This window comes from Malania oleifera, chromosome 10 (assembly GCF_029873635.1).
Source record: "Malania oleifera isolate guangnan ecotype guangnan chromosome 10, ASM2987363v1, whole genome shotgun sequence".
Lineage (NCBI taxonomy): Eukaryota > Viridiplantae > Streptophyta > Magnoliopsida > Santalales > Ximeniaceae > Malania > Malania oleifera.
In genome coordinates this window covers 51461640-51477715 of record NC_080426.1, presented here as the reverse complement: position 1 = coordinate 51477715, position 16076 = coordinate 51461640, and the positions used below count along the sequence as shown (strand labels likewise).

Genomic DNA, 16076 nt, shown 5'->3' with positions numbered 1-16076 from the left:
GATTCAAGGGAAACGACCACAAGGGAAAAAAAAAAATACTCGTTAGAGAAATAAGCTCTGATACCATATAAAATTTGCAAAATTATGTTCGAAATCATCGATGGGTTATGCAATAACCATCAACAATTTTTAAGAAATCTGGTACAACTACATGATTTCCTTTATAAGGAGTTCCTACTTATGTAAGGTTATCCAATATTTTATTTTATTTTTTTAAATAATAATTGAATAAAATGTAAAAATATGTCTTGATCGGTTCAATTTAAAGATAATCAAGACAAATTATCTGATGTCTGTTGGACGAGGGTTTAATGAGTGTTAATGCCTTTCACTTGCATAACCGTAATCCTAAACTCAACCAAGTTGCACCAATCATGATTGCTTGTTCTAGAACTAAATTAATGTAGCTAAAAGACCTAATGATTATAGTAATCAATTGAGTTATCTAACTCCGTTGATTTATATATTTGACCCGAAAATCACCTCCAATAGGTAGGTAGCAATGAGAGTACATTTGATTTGAAGAATTAAAATAAAAAGAAAGAAAAAATTGGTCTTGTCGTAAAAACATTTCTGCTATTCCAAACTACAAACAAATATGAAATAGATGAAGGGCAAATTTTAAAATTATACCGTAAAAAATCTATTCATATCTTATTTTATGTTAATTGAAACAGTACCAATGTTCACATATTTATCTTAAACTAACACACTTTTCCTATATAAAGTATTGCATTCTTATACAATAACAGTCCAATTCCCAATTTATTTCGCACTTGAAAACCACATACATGTAACTTAAATAGTTGGCAAAAGAGGGACCACAACGTTCAGCCCTTTAGGTAGTGGGGGCAAAAATGCTTTCTCGAGCATTCTTCAAGGAAAGGATTGCTCCAAGAAGGCATGCACCAGATAATGCCTTGCAACCTTTCGAGCAGCGAAAGAACTTCTCGCGACCATTTAAGATATATATATATATATATATATGATTATATGTATGTTTCTAATCAAGTTTTGCATTTATTATTTCTACGACAAGATGAAAAAAAGCTTCAATCCAAAACTCCATACACGAAGAAGCACTATTTTCACAAACACAAACACCGAACAAAAAAAATCACACAAAGGTAAACAAGCCATATTCTCCTTTTTATTGTCCTCCCACAGTTACAAACAGGGAATGCGGGAATGGCGAGAGAGAGAGTTATCAGCAGCCATTTGAAAAAACATGGGCCAGACTCATAACAGGATTATCCCATGATCCTAGTTTCAGAAAAACCAGAATGGTTTTGTTTCGATCACTTCACTACTACAACCATGACTATGACTATCAAAAGAAAAAAAGAAAAGTTACAACAGCATGAGGGGAGGAAATTTACTCGAATGGTCTCCAGCGAGGATCGAGATGCTCACTGCAGAAACTCGAAGGGACCACAGAGAACTCAAGTTGACCTGTCCACTGCTCACCTGCCTTCAAAGTGATGGGTTTCTCAATTGCTGCCCCGTCTACGCACAGCATTTGTTTGTATTCTTCAACACCAAAGTTCATCATTGATTTTGACTTCTTCTCCCATGGATTCCATACCACTGCGCCATTGTCAAAAAAGAAAAAATGAGCAAGATATTGCCATTATGGACCAAGGCTGATGACAATCAAGCAGACATTCTAATTTACGCATGGTATGGGAAAGCCGTATGTGCTTTAGACCAATCTGTTCCGTCCTGAAACCAGCTGTTCACAGAGAAGAGCAGCCAGGAGCACAAATTTCAATGTTACAGTTGATCATTCATAGCATATTGTGTGGCATAAAATAGCAGAGTAGTGATGGTTTTGCTCAATCAACAAGAATTCTCAGCTTGGACAGCTACTTATGATCATCATCAGATGACTTTGGTATCAAAAACATATTTTAAAAAATGGCATAAAGCAGTGGCATAGTTCCAGAGGACTTAGACTTTCCATACCCCGATGATTTGGAAACAGTATACTTCATCGGATTTGTATGTCAAAGATACATAATTTGTAAAGTGTGCACGGTATTATTCATCTCCACAAAACATGCTATGTATGGAATGTGATTTAAAGAAGTTTTTTCTTCTCGATATTTAACACATCAAAGGATGACTGACCAACATCTGGTAGACCTTCCTTTCTCATAACAAATGTCCGCTTCCTTCCATGATCGAGAACAGCAATTATGTTTGGAGAACTAAGATAAACTCGATCCACCTGCAGCCGAAAAGCAGAAAGTAAGAAAATAAAACATTCATTTAACTTGACACGAGCATAAATTCCTAACTTCTTGAAACTAGCACTGTTAACCCTTTTCACCAACTAGCTCAATATGTAGGACCATATTATCTTCAGTATCCTACTACTGAAAAAGTTATCTTCAGTATTTTACTACTGAAAAAGTAATAATTTCAAGCAGCATCCTATCAATTTAAAAGAAAAGGAATATTAGCAGATTAACTCCATGACTGATTTCTTTGACTCCTGTCAATGTATCACTCAATGCAAAAATTGGAAAATTCTATAAATTTCCTTTTTGGTAATTAACGCAAGTATGTGCAAAGAAATTCCAACTGGGTTTTCTGAAGACATTGTGAAAACGGAAATATAAAGTTGAGCCTCAATTGTAATCTCATGTCATTCTACCTTCTAGAAATTTTAATTTAAATAGTTTCTTGCTAACAAGATAAAGATCTGGTCAGAAGTTGTATAAAGTCAACACTTTGTGGTCAGGCAACTCAAGCAAGATCCAACTCAGAATCCTCAGCTTGGTTTTAAAACCTAGACTGATACCAACCCAGCAAGGCCACCAGGTCAGTTTGACTGGTTGGATCAGCAAGGCCACCAGGTATGTGTGTGTGTGTGTGTGTATTATAAAAAGGGTTTATTGATGATGTTGGTAATTATTATTATCATCAAAATCTAAATTAGTATTAAATAATATAGTGAGGGGATTAATATTTTGAATTTATTTCAAAGAGTAAAAATTTTAGATTAATTAATAAATATTAAACAATACTAATATAAAGTTTTATCCAGTTAGAATTTATTTATGCTTTGATTGTATCAAGGATTTTATTTGAAGAAAAAAAAATGAAAGGGAAATAAGGAAATTCATCTTCTATTATATTTTCTTTCTACATTAAATAACATTCAAAATAAAAATTTGTTCAGTATGGTGCAAAAATTAGAAAAATTAAATGCTAATGAGTAAATTGATTTGTTATATATTTTATTTCCTTATTCACTTTTCATAACCAAGTATTAAAAATTTGGGTTCCTTCATATTTTCCGTTACTTTTCCTAATATTTTGAAGTTTCAAATAAGGCTTTAGGTTCTACAACAAGGGTTCTCTTTCACAAACTTCAGGTCCCGGGTTCTAGCTGCCGTGACAGCAAAATTGCAACATTTTTATTTTTAATGTAAAGGAGGTCAGCCCAGTGAACTTACCAGGTCTGGCCGGGTTGGACCATGTTCGGCCAGGTTGATCCCGGTTCACTCAATTTTCCTCATTCAATTAATAATCTAGATAGAGTACAGGTTACTCCAGCAACTCAGAATCATCAGACAGATTTTTTTTGGTTAACACTAAAGTATACTCATCAAACTAAAATCTAGAGGATTTACCTCAGATTCAAAAGTTACTGCATCACCTTGTTCCGTAAAACGTTCTTTCTGGCAGAGGCTGTCAAGGTAATCAAGAGTTTCTAACCCTTCTATCCGCACTTCACTGCAGGTAAAAATTACATTCATGAAAATGAGTCCAAACCAACTATTAGAAGAAAAACTTGGAACTTCATGTTGGCCCAGTTAGCCTCCTGGCAGCCAAATACTCTTCCTTTGAAAAAAAAAAAATGAAAAATAAAATTGAGAATAAGGAAAAAAGAAAAAGGTAAATAATAATGGCAGAAAGATGCACATTATGCTTTTAAGAAACTTTTTTAAATTTTGCAAATGCATCAATCATACACGAATTATATGCAATCTCAATATTTTCTATGTTTGCTGATAAGCAGTAACATCTAGTAGACAGCATTAACTTCATTCAAATATGTTCTTTATAGTCCTTAGTTGCTGTCCTCTTCTGATTGTGTCACCTTTTTCTTTTTTCTTTTTTCTTTTTTCTTTTTTCTTTTTTCTTTTTTGAAGTACTTGATCTATTCATAATTGATAAAAGATTCTAGTTTAGAGGAAGAATCTTGTTTAAGACCTATAAATCTCATTATGGCATGTCCAAGAACCAAAAGGAAGAAAATAGAGCCTCAATTCACCTCAAACTAGCTTCTTCCTGGATATCAAAATATTAGATATAGGCATGCAAGTCCATCTGAGTGTGTTGTGTGCGAGAGAGGAGGGCATTCATTCCATGTAACTATTAGAAGCCAGAGAAGTTTAAAATGAACAAAGAATACTCCATACCTTATATCAGAGACTGAAAAGTATGTGTGATATGCAAATGAGAAACTGAATGGCTTCCCATTGACATTCCTAATGCGCGATGTCATAGTTAGATTTCCATTTGTTGCAAGAGACACCCTAAGCCGGAACTCGAAACTGAAAGAAAAAAAGGCTGGTCAGCAAGACAGCAACAAGAAATCAGTTAGACATGTACAAAATTTACAACTCAATCAAACATGTCTATAAAGATCAAGGTTGATAATGCTTTCCATATGCTCAACAAAATTTTCAACATGAGTCCTCAATCTACAACATCTTCAGGCTGAAACCCCATTCAAACCAATTCAATGAATTCCATGACAACAGTTCCACACGGTTTGTAACATTTGAGTACAAATCCCCAATATTTCAATAAGGTTAAAATCTCATAATCAAAATTTGGAGGTTCCCTTCATGTTCAACCATAATATTAAAATCCTTAAACGTTGACAAAAAACAGAAACCTTGTGTTCCCTTTTCTAAATTTTATGCAAACCAGACAAAAATGATACAAGAATGCAGATGGATATTCATAATTGCAGAAACCCAGTTTGATGTAGATTGTAGAGTGTGAAAGAGTCTGCAGAATTAGAAACCCAATGAACAGAATCTTGACAATCACTTCAGCTTCAAATATTATAAACTGATATAGGGGGTTCAATGAAATCTGTTGGGACCCCACAATATCTGAGCTCATACCTATGCAGCCAGTACTTCTTATCCTCTTCAGATGGTACAAGTAGCAAGTCAATGACGGATTTGCCATAAGAATCATCAGAGCCAAACGGTGGAGGACTTTTGTCTATTGTCCAAATCTTATTCCTTGCTAGTCCATGCTGCTCTGGTGATCCACAGTTCCCAAACTTGACGACCATTTAATAAAACCAATCAGCACAAGATGTTTATGGTTTTTATTTGCTACACTAAACACAAATTATTGAATTTACCTGTGGGAAACAAATAGAGATGCCTCCTCGCACCTCTTTAGGCGGCTTAAAGATTGCCTATGATTAGTGAAAAAACAGGTGATGAATCAGTCTGGCATCTCTAGCACAAAACGTCAGAATAAAATCTATTTACAAAAATAATCACCGTTTCCTAAAAATCCCAAATAATAAGCCACTCTTAGACAGCCTGGTTAGAAAAAGTTTTCTTATGACAATCGCACATCTAAATGGAAAATTCATTTTGGTTAACCTTCAATGGAACAAAATAACTACAGTATGCCCATCAAAACAGGTCATATACTATAATAGCCCCTATGGCAAGAAAATAATTCATGCTGGATGATCTTCAAACTATCAGCTAAGTTAGAGCTTTCTGTTTTTGGTGAGTCAAGATTTTATTGATCAACTGGAAACAACACGATCCATCAGCTAAAACAGAGCCAAAAAGAGCATAGAATCAAAATAATCCCTGTTCTTCAAATCTATTCCCAAAATCATCAAGCATGTCCTTAATTATTTTCATCTTCTTTCTTAATCAGCCAATATAGTTCAAAGTTTTTACAGCAAGTCTATAAGACAGTTGATTTGCTCGATTTCCATATTTAACACAGAAGACAGCAAACGTTATGCAGAATTCCATCAGACATCGATGTGAGGAGATGGTTAAACAAAAGCCCTAATGACCTAAAAATGCTTTCAAAATGATTTTTTTAGATAAGGTAGTGCCGTGGCAGGGGGAAGGGGCATTCAAACCACAAGCACGCTTCTTGCGCAAGCCCTAACCTAAGGCACCACCTTTTCAGTTTTTTTTGTCCTTTAAAAAAAAAAAAAATGATTGGGTCAGCAGAGTTACAGTTATTTCCTGCAAAAGTTATATTGACAGAGCTAAGAAATCACAAGGCTATACACTAGTGTAAGAATAGAAATTAAACATCAAACGGTAAGAAAATTGAACGAAGAATATACCAATAGAAATTAAACATCAAACGGTAAGAAAATTGAACGAAGAATATACCAAAACCAGGGAGTAGGAGACCAATCTAAAGTTCAAAATAAATTAGAAAACACCACCTTACTACTAGTGAATAAAAGTTCTTCCCCTTGATTGCTCCTCCACGAAGTGACCTGCGCTCCATGCAAGCTCACCTGGATCATCACAGTTAAAAATTCTCCATTAGAAAAACAAGAAATCTTTCATTACCATCTCCATTCACTCACAAAAAAATTTTTTATAAAAAAAAAAAAGATCTCTTGCATCTCTTCAGTGGAGCCAGTAGCAGAAATGGGTGATGAAAACAAAAGCCTTAAGTGCTTAACCTGTGCTGAAGCTCCTCGCGCATTCCGAAGCACAACCTGGTCGATCCCATTCCAGTCCTTCGTCACTTCAACTGAATGCCCCATCTCTTACACCCACCAAGCAAAATTATCTTTCTCTCTCTCTCTCTCTCTCTCTCTAGGAAACCTCTAATCAGACCTCTTAAGCTGGAAAACCGACATTAATGAAGGGGAATAACAGCAAAAGTCACCGAGACAGTTGTAAAATCATAACTTCACTTAGCACCAATCTCGTGATCTTCAGAATCAAAAACCAAGAACTCAACTACCAGTTCTCACTTTCCTAAGCTTTGTTCACTCAGATCCAAGAGTTAGAAATCCCATTGAAACCCTAAAGCCTAAATATAGAAATTAAGAAGTTGAAATAAATCCAAATGCTCAAATCCCCTCTTACCCCAGACTATGTCATCTCTTTTCTCGGAATAGGACAACCCAAAGCGGTAAAAATTGAGAAATGCCCATGTACCTATTCACACTTCAATGAAACTTTCCCACGAATCCCCTGAGTTTCTGGGGAAAACTATAAATAACAGCTCCCAGACTGAGAGAATTTCAGAAACCCAAGTGAGAAAAATTAAAATCTGGATGTCCAATCTCACAACTGTCAAGTCATAAATCCCAAATTGCTTGAACTTGTACCGAATTTCAAATCTTAATAAAACCCACCACTGGAAATCAATAACCCAGAAGAACTCAGCTCCAAGTTTTGAGAAAACAATACAAAATACAAAATTATGGAACAAATCTTCTTGTCAAAACTCATTTTTTCAGTGAACTGAGAAAATTTTCACAAAACACCGTAGAAGAAAAAATTAAATACAAAAGAAAGGAGGCAAGATTATGAAATCATGAGAAAATTTGAATAAAAAATAAAAGCTTTGAAGGAAAAAAAAAAATGCTATCTTGGGGAGAACAGAGACGTTGAGATACGTGAACTTGAAGTACATGTAGGCTGTACAAACGGTCAAAATTTGAAAGAGAATCTTTGGGATTGCAACGTTTGTTCTAGTGCAAGGAAACACGACGCCGTTTCGGAACTTAGTCATTAAACACGGCGGCGTTTAAGTTTGATCCAGCAGACTTTACCTTCCCCACTCATCCCTTCATATGATGCAACCCTAGTTGCTATTTTCATTTTGCAATCTAGTACCTTCAAATAATCGAACTTTGTAATTATTAGACCTTAGAAATAATTATTTTGCATAAACTTTTGTAATAAATTTTTGCCTATAATATTAGGCTTTGTGAAGCCTAATTGCGTTCGATTTAAATGATGATCCGACTTTTTTTTAATGAGAGTTTTTCATCTTAAGGTTTAGTCTATGGAACAAAGAATTGGACCGTAATGTTGGGTTTTTTGGACCCGTTTTGTAGTCCATTCAAAACCCTGTCTGTAATATATAAAACGATTTTATTTTTTTTATTTTTTTGTGATTAGGTTAAGCCGCCACATATTACGAAAGAGCAAGAGAAAGAGTATTGTATCGCCGCATTCTCTATATTTTCTTCCTAATAATAGTGAAATCCCTACAATTCCGTGGACTTAAGTAAAATTGCCGAATCACATAAATATTGTTTTGTGTGTGTGATCGATTTTTCTTTGACGTGTATTCTTTTTGTCTTTTATTTTTAGGTTTTGAAAATTTGTTATTAATTCCCAACATGTAATCATTAAACTTTTAGAAAAAAAATTATTTTGCATAAAATTTTGCAATAAATCTACGAGCCTGGTGAAATTTATTTAAGAGGATTTGGTTTAATAAATTATTTTTTAATCAATATAATTACTTAGATTAAAAATTAATTTGTAAACTAAATTAAGATATTTTGTTCTAATAATCCAGTTATAACTATCAAGTTTAAAAATTTTAAAGTATTTATGCAATTAAATATGGAAAAACATGCAATTAATTTACACATTTTGTAAAACTCTTCCTCCAATTTAGAATAAATATAATATTTAATTACCCATTCTAGCAAATGGGTCTCAAATCATTTTCCAAAGACTGCATGATGCTTCAATCATAAATTCCACATCTCTTCCCATTCTGACGTGCACATTTTTACTCTATTTTTTTTATTTATTTTTGAAATTAGAGACCTGCTGGCTTTATATTCTTATTTGAAGTGCTTTTACATAAAATTAAAGCACAGTGACTTACACTTTAAGAAATATTTTAAAAGCTAAACTTTTAAAATCAAAGTTCTTTAGATTTTAACTTTGATACGAGTAAAAAGATATGAAAAAATAAAAAATGATGGACAATTTCGTGAACCGTGAGGAAAAAAGGACCACTGATTTTTTATGTCCGGAATATTATTTTTCAAATTTTTTTTATATATTTAAATTTTCTTAAAAAAATGTAGAAAAACTAGAACATAAATATTTATAATTATGTAAAAACACAAATAATTTTTTTTGGGAATAAATAAGCAATAGCCGCCCCACGTGAGGGGAGATGATAGGTGTTCCCCCAAAATGCAAATAATGTAAGTCCACCACTTGCTCACTCAACCCATTACCCATCCCATCTTCTCATCCGGTAAAAATCTCATCCTCGCTAAGTGCGCTTTTGCTTTTTATATTTTAACCAGGGTGGGTGAGGGTGTTGTATCACGTGATCACGTGCCCTCTCTCAGTGCCCATTCCGGCTATCATGCAATCAATTAAGAGCGATCATTCAACTATAGAAAAACACCAGGAAGTCATGCGTGAACACTTGAGCCTGATTTGAATTCCCTCTCGACCTAAAAATTAAAATATCTCCATTTGAGATCAAATTAGGAATGACAAAATCTGTCAGAGAATGAGTCGTGATTCACCTATTTAAATCATATTTGGATTTAGTAGAAAGTGACGCATTTATAAACGAGTCAATTTTATCCAATCCATTTAATAAATGGGTTAGATGGGTTAAGTGGGTTTGGGTTGAATATCTATCGGGTGACCCATTTAATTTTATATATATATATTGCATTAAAAAATATATTAGTTAAAGTGATGTATTGTTTTCTACATTTATATTTTTTGGTTAAAATATTAATAAATAAAATAAAAGAGTGATGTTTTTTATATAAAAAAAATGTCACTTTATATGAAATGTTTTAAAATTTTTAAAATGAATAAATTATATTTTTAAATGGTTTCGTAATGGGTAACCATTTATGACCCGTTTATTAAACGAACGAGTTTGGATTTATATGTTAGTCACTCGTTAGTAAACAAGTCAACCACAAACCTGAACCCGTTTAACTCCTATTCGCTCACGACTCGTCCAAAACCGACCCACTTACTCGTTTTCCACCCCTAGAGCAAGCCCAATTCAATTCAATAAATAATTGCTCAAGTGAGCATTACTCCATCTTACATACCTCAAATTGCATTGTATGTGTCTCCAAATCAATCATACCTTTCATTATCATGACTCTATTCGAATCTATCTATTAGTCTTGTATGATCTTTATTAGCCTTAATCATACACTTGACCTTCTAATTGTTAGTACATTAGAAAAACAAACTTAACTCCTCGACTTTGCAATGTCGCTCATGCATTAATTATGATACTGTTGATCATATGGGTCATATCCCGTTTTGATTATGACAAATACTTTGGTATTTAATGTTTGTCAAGTTTGTGTGCAGGATCATATTAGCGAAATCATATGGCGTCACATATTGACTTGAAAAAAAAGAAGACCCAAAGTATTTAATTTCTTTGTATTTTTAATTCAGGTCTGTAATATTATTTAAATTTCAACGGTCTGTAATAATTGATGCATATCATGCATGTAAGAACCTATAAGTTCAAGACCGTTGAATGACCTTAGGGATCATGACTGACACCGAATTTTTGGGTCTAGGTAAAAAGACCTTGGAAAGACTCTAGGACCTTGCACAGACACTTAGAATAAGTCCTCACTTTTAAACATGCAAATAGGGGAAACATGTTTTACTTAGGTCCTAAAACTATATAGGCTTCGGGCGACCGAACTAGGCAAGGTAATTTTGCCTCGGTCAACCAAACATAGGCAGGCTGATCAAATAGTTGACCTGATTTCGGGCAACCGAACCCAAATAAACTGAGTGTTCAAGGTCGATTGAACTCATACCCTGACTTTTTCCAACAACTCGGACGCCCGAACGTTTACGTTCAAAATACCCTTGGGCGACCAAACATGCAAGTTCGACATACCAAACTTGAGGACGGGCGACCGAACCTCGAACAGATTATCCTCGTTCAGCCACCCAAACCATTTTTCAGGCACCCAAAGTTCAAAATTGTCTTTTTCTCATGTGTTTGTTCGGGCGATCAAACCTAGGGCTCGGTTTACCTAAACTCTCGGGTTGGCCTAATTTTTACCGTTGTTAATTAGGGTAAATTAGGGTTATTTTTCTTAAACATTTTTAAAATAATTTTAATAATTACCCTTGTGTCCCAACAGTAATATTTTTGAGTGTGCCTATATATATATATATATATATATATATATATATATATATGTTCATTTGCACAAATTAAGTTGTAATTAGAAATTTTGATTAACAAAATTTCCTCTGAATTTTGAGAGTTATTTCTTCACATTCAAATCCTAATACTCATCCTTTTGAAAAATCTTTGAATGAGATTATACTAAGATTACCAACACTTCCTTCTATAGCTTATACTCTCATTGGCTTGATTGATTGTTGATTTTGTTGAGAGTTAGGCCAAAAGGTTTTCCCCGAGATTTAATCCATAAATTCATTTTTGAGGAACCTTACTTAGCTTGTGAGTCTTTGCATTTTGATTACAAGATATTTTTGACAAGCTTAATTTACAAAATATCTTTTGTACTTAAAGTTTTTAAAAATCATTTTGAGATATTTGATTATATTTACGAAATCTTTGAAACCCGATTTGTGATTGATATATTCATATATTGTTTCAAAGATAGTTTGAGAATACACTCTTGCTCTTGATTGACTATAGACATTAGATTGAGTGTTATCACACATATTGCACTGAGCTTATAGTTTTGATCTTGTTGATGTGCATTGATTGATATAAGTACATATCTGCTTATTGGAGAAGCATTTAAATTGTATACAAAAGTTAGTATTTCATTATTTATTGTATTTCAGGCGTGGCTTGAGGGGGTTTGATCTAGCCTAGAAGGATCAATTGTTAGGGTCTTCTCCGCCCCGTAAGGAGAACTTGTACAGGTTGAGGTCAGCCCTATTAATTTGACTTGGTTGTAAACGGTGTCCCTCCACCCGTTATGTGAGCAATAGTGGTAATCCTCGGGCTTGCGAGCTGAGGCGGAGACGTAGGCACAGTTGGCCGAACCTTGATAACATTTCTTGTGCCTGCTTTTAGTTTCCGCATTTTAAATTCCAGCACTTGAATGTTTATATTTTACTATTGAGATTGATTAGGTTTATGAATATATAGAAAGACCCTAGGTTCATGTAATACTGGTTGTGGAATTTGGACCAAATCTAGGAGGAATTTTTAAATACCCAATTCACCCCCCCCCCCCCCCCCTTTTGGGAATACACCAAAGTCAACAACTAGTATCAGAGCCTCGTTGCATAGACTTAAACTTTTTTTGCAAAAGATCACAATGACTCAAATTGGTGTATCCTCATTCAGTGAGGGATAGTCACCTTGTTGCCCTCCATTGTTTTGTGGTGTAAACTACATCCATTGGAAAATAAGAATGAGCGTATTTATAAAATTTATGGACTGGAGGGCCTGATAGGTGATTTTTAAGGGAATTTATATGCGTTTGAATGAAAACGATACTAACTTAATGCATGCGAATTCATATGTCATGGATATGTTATATCATGCTTTAAGTTCTAATGTGTTTCTTGAGATCATGGCTTGTGCTAGCCCTAAGGAAATCTGGGAACAGCTCGAAAAGAAATATGGAGAGACCCGGAAGAAGGAAAAGACCACCACTCCTCAAGTATCAAGTTTTGATGTTCCGGATGTGGTAAATGATAGGGTAATTGCTTTAACAGACGTAGAGGTATATGATTCTATCTCTGCCTCTATCGATGATTCTTGTGCTGAATGTTGTAATGTGTCTTATGCTGAATCATCTGTTGATAATACTGTTAATGATGCATGTAATGATTCTAGTGAAAAATATTGTTATATATCGTATGATGAATCATCTGATACTCTTTGTGATAGTCCTGTTGAACAAGCATGCAACAATTCATATAATAATTGTGATATATCTTTTAATGAATCATGTAATAAATTTACTGTTAAGAGCATGCCTTCCTTCGAAGAACTAGAAAAGAGTTTGTTTAAAATGCATAAGTTTTTAGTTCGGGTGTCTAAACAGGAAAATCTTTTTAAGAACAAAAATAAGAAGCTGACAATGCAGTTGGAAAATTTGAAAGAACATCATACTATTCTAGAGAAGAAAAAGATTGAGAAAATATTGAATATTAACTACTTGGAAGGAAATGAAAAGAAGAATAATCATATTAAACCCTTGGGAATTAAAAGAAATAAATCTTTGAAAAAAGGTTCACCTTTTAAGCCCCACAGTCATAAAAATGCCTCAATGAGTAAAAGTCGAATAAATAAGCATAATCTTTCTCAAGCATATAAAATTTGCTTATTTTGAAAAATGGAATGGCTCTTTCAATCTACTTGTCCATCTAGAAGTGCCAGAGGCTTAGATAAGGAGAAGGCGTGGGTAGTTATGAAAGCAAACCTTGTAGGATCTAAAGAAAATCAAATTCCAATAGAAATTATATAAATATTTTAATCTTCCCTTAGTTCCTAGGTTTAAGGGTTGTGATGACTGTAGGCTTAGGAGTGGTTCGGGGTTAAAGTATATAAACCTAGTATCTGCATCCACTTCCAATTGGACATAACGTCTTTGCCAGGTAATTAATTTCAAATTCTTAACTCATGCTTAAAGATAAAACATCTTAAGTTAAGCAACTGTTGTCCATCTCACTAGTCTGTAGTTTAGGGGATCCATCTTAAACTATATATCATCTAATCCTAAACTCACTAATTAGTCTTAAAAGCCCAGACCGAAGCTTAGTCATCATACTATGTATAAGCACTAATGATAATAAATTTCATATCTATCTTGTGCTAATAATAAGACATCCATCTCATAATCAAAATTAGAGGCATCCACTAGGAGATTCATATTTTATTGTTAAATCAAATTATTCCCTTTGAGTTTAATATTTAAATCCTATAATCTTGATTCACCTATCCCCTTCATAGGAAATCCTTACCAAGCCATGATCATATTCGGTAAGGTTTCACCTATCTACTTTTATCCTTGCTTTAAATTGTGAATATTTATAGGATACTTTCCACTCTCCTAAGAGCATTATTCAAGAAAATTCAAATACTCAAAAATGTTCTTTGCCTAAGTGGTTGGACATATCCACTTCCATGAAAATATTTTGAATCATGTCCACTCATAATGAATACTCTTCGAACTTAACATAAATTTTAATCCTTAAGAGTATTTAATATTGTGCCTCTCACACGCATTGAGATTCATAAGAAAAGAGACAGACATTGGCTTATCATCTTAACAAATATTCATTGTGACTTTTTGGTCCAATAAGCCTAAAGCATTCATATTAAAACATTAAAAATTTTAAGAACCTTGGCTAAAATATTTAGAGATGAAAACGGCATGAATGAATAAGTACATAACTCAGGGGGAGCATTTATCCTTCATATCTATATAAATTAAAATGCTCTCATATTTTTATATCATTTATGTCTTTATGCCTATATGTGTATAGCATGCAGCACTATCCGTGATTCAATAAATGGTTAAAAGTTCTTTGGTGGATAGTTTATGTATTTTCCTAGCACGAACTACTATTGAACTATATTGAATATCTTGAGTTGATTATACTACTGGAATGCATGCTTAGTCTAGAATGTCTCCTCCATGGCGGATGCAGTTGATGTGAATTGTATGCTGGTAGTGGATTATAGGTTGTTGTGTGCTTTATATGATCTATCTGTTGAGGACAACCTATCAGGTACAGGTTTATAGGAAAATGTTTGATTTACAGACAGCATGCTGCCGAAATTTCGACAATAATTTTTTCAAAGTAAAACTTTGTACAAAGATGATTATGATAAAATAAACGTTAAAATCTTTTTGAAATGATGAGTGATATCTAAATGAAAATTAAATTTCATCCTTACATAATCATCAGGTATTTAGAAAGCTAAGCATCTTCCCTACAAAAAGAACTTAAAGGACTACATGCATCACTTCGCCTTTTGAATATTGAGGCTTTTCTGAAATTCCTGAACATTATATCCAACTTTTAAAGCTATATAATTAGATATGGAATGTTCTTGGGTCCCAAATTCTATAGCATGCCTTAATATCTATATCTAATGCATTTGTTGCCTATAAGGATGACCATACAAATCAGAATATTGTTGATAAAACATTAGTATGGTTGGTTTAAAAAATTCAAAAATAATGGCCTTTACTTCTAAGCATTATGAAATTAGCTTTTAACTAGTATAAGTAGTTCACTATATCTAAGCTGGAATTCAAATCGATAGGGGGAGTATCACGCCCCGAACCCGCAGCTGGGTCCCAGGTCTGAATAAAGTAACCTAACCTGTCTCTGTATCAATTAAAACATACATGATACAACACCAAAGAGAGTCCGACCCCGTAGGGTGAACAGACGCCCACATACATACATACGAACATCCATACTCATCCAACATACGCAGCAGAAAACGGTCTTTTATACATAACCAGTATCATACCAGAGTCTATACTATACAAGCTAGGATATACATTCCCATAATACAAAACATACCCAGGTGTCTACAAAAACTATCCCGACAGCCTGGATACCAAAACTCGTACCTAATAAGTACAAGCAGCAGCTACGACACCCTTGCTTCCAAACGCTAGGATGCTACTTACCGCTACCTGAGGGACCTGAAAAACATTGTACGTACATTCGGGGTGAGACACCTCTCAGTAAGGAATAAAACAATTTATATCAGTGTGTGGTATATCAGTGTTATTTTATATACTTCATAACACTATAAAATACGATACAGTTTGAAACAATTCGTACAGTTTCATACATATACATACAGTTCCATACAGTTCCAGTATTTTCACAAAAACCATTCCAATACATACGATACCCCAAACATACATACATACATACATACATATATACGGTCAGTGTCGTCACACCAGTACGCAACTACACAAGGTCACCTCGTCTCACAGCGATTACATTGCCACATACACAACTACGCTGCGACGATAAAGGCCCAATAGTAATTACATTGCTCCATATGCAACTACA

At 34.0% G+C, this 16076-nt stretch overlaps 1 protein-coding gene across 1 annotated transcript; it reads right to left on the bottom strand.

Annotated features, from left to right (window-relative positions):
• Positions 1–1128: 1128 nt before the first annotated feature.
• On the bottom strand, positions 1129–7676 carry LOC131166461 (putative glucose-6-phosphate 1-epimerase). The gene is made up of 8 exons (XM_058125055.1): positions 6716–7676; positions 6470–6544; positions 5399–5455; positions 5151–5314; positions 4434–4568; positions 3642–3744; positions 2131–2230; positions 1129–1587 (listed from the first exon to the last, which is right to left on the bottom strand). Exons 1-8 carry the CDS (start codon positions 6797–6799, stop codon positions 1376–1378), a joined length of 930 nt encoding a protein of 309 aa, XP_057981038.1. The 5' UTR covers positions 6800–7676; the 3' UTR covers positions 1129–1375.
• Between the last annotated feature and the right edge of the window lie 8400 nt (positions 7677–16076).